The sequence below is a fragment of the Lepus europaeus genome, chromosome 8 (assembly GCF_033115175.1).
Source record: "Lepus europaeus isolate LE1 chromosome 8, mLepTim1.pri, whole genome shotgun sequence".
In the NCBI taxonomy this organism is placed as follows: Eukaryota; Metazoa; Chordata; class Mammalia; order Lagomorpha; family Leporidae; genus Lepus; species Lepus europaeus.
In genome coordinates, this window is record NC_084834.1 from 56,723,729 (window position 1) to 56,732,356 (window position 8,628).

Genomic DNA, 8,628 nt, shown 5'->3' on the forward strand with positions numbered 1-8,628 from the left:
GGAGGATTAGCCTGTTAAGCCACGGCGCCGGCTTAAAGATGAATCTTGATGAAGAATGGGATGGGAGAGGGAGTGGGAGATGGGATGGTTGTGGGTGGGAGGGAGGTTATGGGGGGAAAACCATTATAATCTAAAAGTTGTAATTTGGAAATTTATATTTATTAAATAAAAGTTGAAAAAAATGTGCAGTACAGCATCATAGTCATATACATTCATATACTCATACTCACTTAAAGTTCTCCCCTCCCCAGCTCAGCTATAGAAATCCAAATAGGGTTATGTCAGCTGCTCAGTATCCTTGCCTTCTGTCTCTATCTCTTCCTTTAACTCCCTCCGCTCCCTGTCCACATTCAGCTGGCTGCCTCTGTCTCCCTTGGAGTTGATGAGAAGAATGGGGTTAAGTCAGGGCAGAGGTTCTTTGGAATCAGTGCCTTTTGGGTGCAGCTGATGCCTCTGACAGATCCTTTATTTTTGGGCTTCTCAAAGGCAGCATCATTGACAGTTCTGGCTGCCATTCTGTTCTCCAGCCATCTGCTCATGAAGACCCTTCAGCTTCTGCATACAATTTCAAGAACTGGCTCCTTTCCACTGAAGCTGGCCTCACCTCCTTTAGGATCCTCCATTGATGTAGCACTTTCGTTGATTCAATCCAGTTCCCTATTGTGAGGCCCAATTCTGGCCCATAGAAAACAAATGTATCAATTTTTTATATAAAGTAATTTTGTTATATGTTCTAAGTATATTCTCCATATGTAACTCATTCATTTGTAGGAAAAGCCAGACCATATTATCTGATTGGTAAAGCTGGTCCTCTCCCTCACATAGATCAGCCAAATTGGGTTTGCTTCCTGTAAAGAGAATGATTTCCTTTTCCCAATCAGATAAATTCTTAATATGCATCTCATGGCCACTTTCTCCCTCCAAAATTCTACTAGAGACAGTACAGGTGAGCATTCAGGGAGCCTTAATTTCTCACCTGGATGATATAAAGTGCGCTGTCATCTAGATTTCTCCCCAGTGTTTGCTTTGCTTTGTTCTCATCGGGCTCTCACTGAGAGTGATGTATTTGACAGTCTTCAGGGGATGGAAGCAAAGCAGTGGTTAAATTAAAATTGTTATTAGTTGTCTCCTCATGGTAGAGAAAATGTGAATTCACAACCTCCCAGCTCTTGTCAAAATACCTTCCTTGTAGTTCCAAGTTTACCCTGAAAAAAATATGCTGAAGACAGGGAAAAATCACAAGTCCTACTGTGGGTTTATTATGTGTGGATCAAGGTGGCTTCACTGGCACCAGACACTTGAATCATCTCTTTTTTTTTTAAGATTTATTTTATTTATTGGAAAGACAGAGTTACAGAGAGAGGTAGAGACAGAGAGAAGTCTTCTATCCTCTGGTTCACTCCCCAGATGGCCACAACGGCCAGAGCTGCACCGATCTGAAGCCAGGAGCCAGGAGCTTCTTCTGGGTCTACCACACGGGTGCAGAGACCCAAGGACCTGGGCCATCTTCTACTGCTTTCCCAGGTCACAGCAGAGAGCTGGATCAGAAGAGGAGCAGCCGGGACTAGAACCGGCGCCCATATGGGATGTTGGCGCTTCAGGCCAGAGCTTTAACCTGCTGCACCACAGCACCGGCCACTGAATCATCTCTTTCTTTAGTTACCATGCTGTGATTTGGATTGCCTGAGAAATGTAATTTTTCTAAGTTGGGAGGGTGATTATGAAAGAGGAAATAGGAATGGAACCTCAGCCTGATGCCTCAACCTAAGGCACTGACTTAGGCAGGAGAACTTTAGAGAAACATGTACTTGGAAAAGAGGATTTGAATTTGGTTTCTATGAAACCATCTGAGTGTGCACTTGGAAAGTCTCAGCTTGTCCGAAGTTCTGTGTGATCCTGTGTGGAGACTACCAGTCTGGCCTTAGGCTTTGGGATGTGTCAGTACCTGACCCCCACTGTCATGGGCATTGTAGACTCTGCCTACCTGGAGTCAGGATGAATTTGATTTTAACATCCTGTTCCCAGGGAAATTGGATCTTGAAATTATTTTTCAATATGTTTTATTGATTGTATGGTTGTAAATATTGTATTGTAAATAATACTTGGGTTAGAACTTGGAATATTTTTACTTTTGATGAATGACCAGAAAGTTTCTTTTCCCCATTCAATTGAAATTGAATATTGGTGATAAAACTGATTATTATATATTGGTAATAAAATTGGGGTTATGGGCAGTAATATCTCTAAAATCTAAGTATTCATCTGGAAAGTTCCAGAGTGACAAAAAGGACAGTAGTTTTGATAAATTCATGTTTTTATTCCTATCACTCAGACAAATGTCTTTTGAATATCTTTGAATGTTTAGTTTCTTCCTGAAATAAACTACTTTAGCAGTTTCTGTTATTCCTATTTTAAACGTGAGAAAATGAATCTATATAAAATAATAGGAATTGATCAACAGAATGATAAATCAGAAATATAGATTGAGTATCCTTCATCCAAAATGCTTACAATCATAAATCTTTCAAATCTGGAAGATACTTAGATTTATGAATGTTTGCCTAGATATTACTGGTTGAACATTCATCACCCAGAAATCTGAAATACAAAATGCTCCAAAATTCCATATTTTTTGAGTGTTTCAGAACTTTGCAGCATTTCAGATTTCTCATTTTAGGATTAGAGATGCTCGACCTATAGCATGAATAAATCAAATCAATACAACAAATACATTTTAAATATTTGTAAAAATTGACTGTAATTTGAATCCCAATTTCTCATTCATCTCAGAGTTTAAAAGCTGCTACTTTCTTTTTTAATATTTTTTTCAAGCAATCTGATTGATACAGTATGAAATTTCAATCTGATGGCTGTTTGAAATTTCTCTCTTCAACAATTGAAGCAAATTTAATACTAAACTAGCCAACATGCTAAGAAAAACATTTTTCATAAATAGTTAAGTAATTGTAGTGCTCCTGCAACCTATTGAAACGTGTGACTAGTGGAAATAAATATTGAAAACATTTTAAAAAATGAAAGTAAACACTTCATGGACTTCAATTCCATTTATAATAGAAGAGAAAGAAAAAAACCCGTGAGAACTTAAGCAGTTAAGTGAAAAACTAAATTCCACCATGTGTCTCATTGAAATTCAGGAGCTTCACAGCCAGAGGTTCAACCAACCACAGATCAAAAATATTTAAAAAATAAGTTACATCTTTACTAAACATGTACAAATATTTTCTCTTGTTATTATTCCCTAAATAATGCAGTATAACAATATGTGCCTAGCATTAAGTATGATCACTAACCTATAGATTTTTTTAAATAAAGATTTATTTATTTATTTATTTGAAAGGAAGAGAGAGAGAGATATCTTCCATCCATAGGTTCACTCCCTAAATGACCACAATGGCTGGAGCTGAGCCAGTCTGAAGCCAGGAGCCAGGAACTTCATCTGGGTCTCCCATGAGGGTGCAGGGTCCCAAGATCTTGGGCCATCTTCTGCAGCTTTCCCAGGTGCATTAGCTGGGAGCTGTATCAGATGTGGTGCAGCTGTGATTCAAACTGGTGTCTATATGGGATGCTGGCATCGCAGGCGGCAGCTTTATCTGCTACACCACAGTGCCAACCCCTCTACAAAAGTTTTAAAGTATGTGGGAGGATATTTATAGGTTATATGCAAATATTACACCATTTTACTAAGGTTTTGGTGTCTGTGCGGGTTCTGGAAGTAAACTCTCCAGATAAAAAGTGATAACTGCACATACCAGTGGCAAATTTGAAGTGACTTAAAAATGCTGCATTACAATAACACTGGACTATTTTCTGTTGTTTTGATGCTAATTACCTGTTCTTAATTGAATTATTCTTTTTACAAAGATTAAGTATGACTTCCTATATGAAAAAGAACACATCTGCTGCTTGGAAGAGTGGACCAGCCCTGTGCACCAGAAAATCTATACCACCTTCATCCTTGTTATTCTCTTCCTCCTGCCTCTTATGGTGATGCTCATTCTGTACAGTAAAATCGGTTATGAACTTTGGATAAAGAAAAGAGTGGGGGATGGCTCAGTGCTTCGAACTATCCATGGGAAAGAAATGTCCAAGATAGCCAGGTATGTCTAATGGAAGATTCACCTGTGTTCAAAATAATTTTAATGCGTTGTAGTGGAAGGGATGGTTGCAAGGGATCTCAGAACTCCTAAATAATTTATTCAGAGCATCATTTGTAATTCGTGCTGACAGCATGGACTGACTTGAAACTCTTGAGAGTTTTGTGTGGCAGGAAAAAAGGACAAGATCACCAGCTCCTAAATCAAAGGGGATGTTATAGCTGGAGAGAGGAACTTACTTGGATTAGAACAGGGTTGCATTTTCATCCGTATGTAAATAGGACATGGAAGGAAGCTGGGCTGGTGTCAGGATCCTGTGGTCTTGTGTCGGTCTCCTCTCTGCCATTCATCACCACCAGATATAGATCAGCCTTGTTCCCAAGACCTCTGCTTTCCTTATATATTCCAGGAACCATAACACCATCCTTATTTCATCCCAACCAAGGATGATGTCAAAGTACATGAGATGGTGTACAGGATAATCCTCTGGAAGTCAGAGTATGCCATTTATTTCAAATTATTATTATTGATATATTTTATTTTTATTTTGTTTCTGATCTTCTTCATGAATTGCAGTTTCAAAAGATAGTGTGCTGCTATGGTACATGTAGTCCATATAGTTTATTTTATTATCTATGCTGAGTGCCTATTATAAACAAAACCCTAGATGAAGTCTAGTGATTTGATGGGATTTTATGATTTATTCAAGTGTGCAGTGACCTCTAGTGCTCAGTTGGTATAAAGAAATCCTCCCTCTTCGTGTACAGGGACCTCAGGGCTATTGAGTTAGTGCTCCCAGCTCCTCAGAAGAAAAAGCCATCATTTTGAAATAAGAGAGAATGAGTGGGAGCTTTTGTAAACTTAAAGCATCATGCAAATGTGTAGATCCCTTGTACATGTAAATTTCCTTTATAAGAATATTAGATAAAATTAAGTCTCTGGTTAATCATATTATTTAGATGTATAGAGAGGAATGCATTTTAACTCTACCATGAGGCTTCTCATAGTGTTGCTATTTTGCTATCACAGACATGCATGTTCTTCAATATAAAGCTAATAAAGGCTTAGTCACCGAAGTTAGACTGCCTAAATTCAAATCCTAGGAACATGTTTTAGTACCTTCTGATTTTACAACTATGTGTGCATCTCAGCTTTTGCATCTGCCGAATGGTTCCTTGGGAAGGAGAATAACATCATCCATGCCAAGCATTCAGTGCTGTGCCAGACCTACAGTGTTCCCTTAAATATCCTTAAAATATTCATGACGTAAGAAAGATAACGATGAGGGTAATAACAATGGGAAAATATGATGCATGGCCCACAATTCACCTATCATAAACTTTTATATTTGAAAAATTATGGTTGAGTAGACTAGGCTCTATATTTATTCAATGGCTCTACAATCAGTTTAACCAATACAATGTTTGTTTCTGGGTCTAGGAAGAAGAAGCGAGCTGTCATTATGATGGTGACAGTGGTGGCTCTCTTTGTAGTGTGCTGGGCACCTTTCCATGTTGTTCACATGATGAATGAATACAGTGAGTACTTGTCATTCTCACTTGATAGACATTCTAGTTCATTTCCTGCTAGAATGGACAATGAATGATTGGAATTTGTTGTTATTCATTTGAATAATCAAATATCAGATACCTAATATGTTCCCATCATTTTTTTCAAGATCACCAGTTCATTGTGAGGTAAATAATTATGAACAATATGACTAAACCTTTACTAATTACAGAATAAAGAAAAGCTTTGAGATTCTTCTCCCAGGTTACTCCTTCTGTCCTCCCTAAGCTATTTAAATACTGGGAGAGTTGTAACATCTTATGTGTGTTCCCTGTTTAGAACCCTGACTGGAATCATGAATTTAATCATACACTTCAGTTTCAGTCTGACCTGCAATTCATTCTCCCTAATAACATGGTCCTCGACATGATTGTGTTTCTGTAATGCAAATGAACATTTAAAAGGTGACTGTGACTTGGCAGTTTACGTGAAGCTTGGAGTCATCCAGTTCAAATGCTATGCCTCCTAGGGTCAGCATTAAGGTGTAGTGGATAAAGCCTCTGCCTGCAATGTTCCCATCCTATCTGGGCGCTGGTTCTAGTCCTGGCTGCTCCACTTCCGATCCAGCTCCCTGCTAATGTGCCTGGGAAAGCAGCTGAGGATTGTCCAAGTGCTTGGGCTCTTGCACCTGCGTGGGAGACCCGGGAGAAGCTCCTGGTTCCTGAATTCCACATGGCACAACTCAGCTGTTCTAGCCATTTAGGAGTGAACCAGCAGATGGAAGACCAAACTCTCTTTTTCTATTTCTTTCTCTCTCTCTCTCTTTCTGTGTGTAACTCTGCCTTTAAGATAAACAAAATAAATCTTTAAAAAAAAAAATGCTATGCCCCTGATATGTGCTGGGTACCAGGCTATGCTTATAAGCTTAGATTATCTAAATATTTTATTTTATTTTAAATTTTTTGCCAGGCCAAGTTAGACAGTGAGAGAGAGAGAAACAGAGAGAAAGTTATAGACAGTGAGAGAGAGAGACAGAGAAATAGGTCTTTCTTCCGTTGGTTCACTCCCCTAATGGTTAGGCTACAGCTGGCGCTGCGCCGATCCGAAGCCAGGAGCTGGGTATTTCCTCCTGGTTTCCCATGCGGGTACAGGGACCCAAGCACTTGAGCCATCCTCTGCTGCCTTCCCAGGACACAGCAGAGAGCTGGAGTGGAAAAGGAGCAACTGGGACAAGTACCCGGTGCCCCAACAGGGACTAGAACCTGGGGTGCCAGCGCCACAGGCAGAGAATTAGCCAAGTAAGCCACGGTGCCAGCCCTAGATTATCTAAATATGAAGACTCATCCTAAAGGTTATTTTTGTTGAGACATCAAGTGCTTCTCCCAAAATGCTCTTGAAAACTTTCCATACTTTTAGCCCCTTGTAGAAGGGTAAGTTTTTGGTAAAAACAGATGATATGCTGAAATTGTATTCTATGTTCATTAAAACCAATATGAGTTCTAAAGTGTTTCTTTACTTCAGGTAATCTTGAGAAGGAATATGATGATGTCACAATCAAGATGATTTTTGCTATAGTGCAAATAATTGGATTTTCCAACTCCATCTGCAATCCCATTGTCTATGCATTTATGAATGAAAACTTCAAGAAGAATTTTTTGTCTGCAGTTTGTTATTGCATAGTAAAAGAAACCTTCTCTCCAGCACGAAGGCATGGAAATTCAGGAATTACCTTGATGCAGAAGAAAGCAAAGTTTTCCAAGAGAGAGAACCCAGTAGAAGAGACCAAAGGAGAAGCATTCAGTGATGGCAACATTGAAGTCAAATTATGTGAACAGCCTGAGGAGAAAAGAAATCTCGAACAACATCTTACCCTCTTTAGTTCTGAACTTTCTAAGAATTCTGCTTTAGGCAGCGGCCATTAATTGTATCAATATCTTCATAATTAATGTTGTTCACTTATAATCCAAAGAGGAAGTTATTCTGAACAAAGTTCAAAGATTTTTTTTATACTTCAGCGGTTGACAGGAAGAGAGCAAATCATTTGTCCACTGAAAATGGCATTATACATGAAATTACAATTTTGAAAAATTACTAAACCAAGCCATTTCTCTTGACTTACAGAAATCATTTCTCTTGACTAACAGTTTTTCCCCATGCAGTGAGTATTATGTTACTTTCTATTTATTGCTAAATTAAATGAGAAACTAACTTTAAAATCGTATCTTCTCCCTTGAATATTAAGTTGTTAATCAGACACTGTAATGTAATTTTAGTGCCCTATTAGAGATAGGTGTTATAGTCTCTTGCAAATGAGCTCTGTGCTATAATCATAAAATCAGAGAAAGTGGAGAAGCAGACAAATGGCAGTTAAATCAGACTGAGAGGTGGATGCCTGCATGGGAGCTTCTTACAGCCTTCAGGTGACTGTTTCTGTAATGACTGGGAAGTCACAGATCCTTTTTCAAGCCTCTGTTTTTCTTTTGTTAACTGGCGGTGACACTTTTTCTACTTCATAGAGCTGCAAGAACAAAATGAGACAGGAGCAGAAAAGCCCTTGGTGTTCACCAGCACCTTCACGTTCTGGAGAATTATGGAAGCTCTTTGGCTTCACCCTTTCTGTTGCCTTTTCTTCCTGAGACCCCAACCCTGCCCAGATTTCTTCCTTGTGCCTGTTTTGTTGCTGATTTCTATAACCAAAAGAAGGATGCTTTGGGAGCCTCATTTATGGATTGACCATAATATACTTAGACCAATCTATGTCAGATGTTTACAGTGTTAAGCCTCTATTTTCACTGGTGGGGTGAAAGTTTCTTACTATAAAAGAGATTTTATGTATAGTTCAGAGATAACAGAGTGAGTGAGTGGACTCTAAGCCCAGAAAATGTCAGGAGGAGTAGAGTTCCCCACCCATGTTCTGTCCCCCAGACTCCCTTAACCTCCAGCCTTCTCTCCTCAGTGTTCTTTCTGATGCCCCAGCCATCATGGATCCAGAGGCCACCAACAC

General features: G+C 39.1%; 1 protein-coding gene across 1 annotated transcript in view; it reads left to right on the top strand.

Annotated features, from left to right (window-relative positions):
• The window catches only part of QRFPR (pyroglutamylated RFamide peptide receptor), a 62,029-nt gene extending 54,483 nt beyond the window's left edge, over positions 1-7,546 (top strand). Inside the window, exons 4-6 of the mRNA XM_062199102.1 lie at positions 3,883-4,118; positions 5,556-5,653; positions 7,146-7,546. Of these exons, the coding sequence (XP_062055086.1) occupies positions 3,883-4,118; positions 5,556-5,653; positions 7,146-7,546 (735 nt within the window). The remainder of the gene's footprint in view (positions 1-3,882; positions 4,119-5,555; positions 5,654-7,145) is intronic.
• The last annotated feature ends 1,082 nt before the right edge of the window (positions 7,547-8,628 follow it).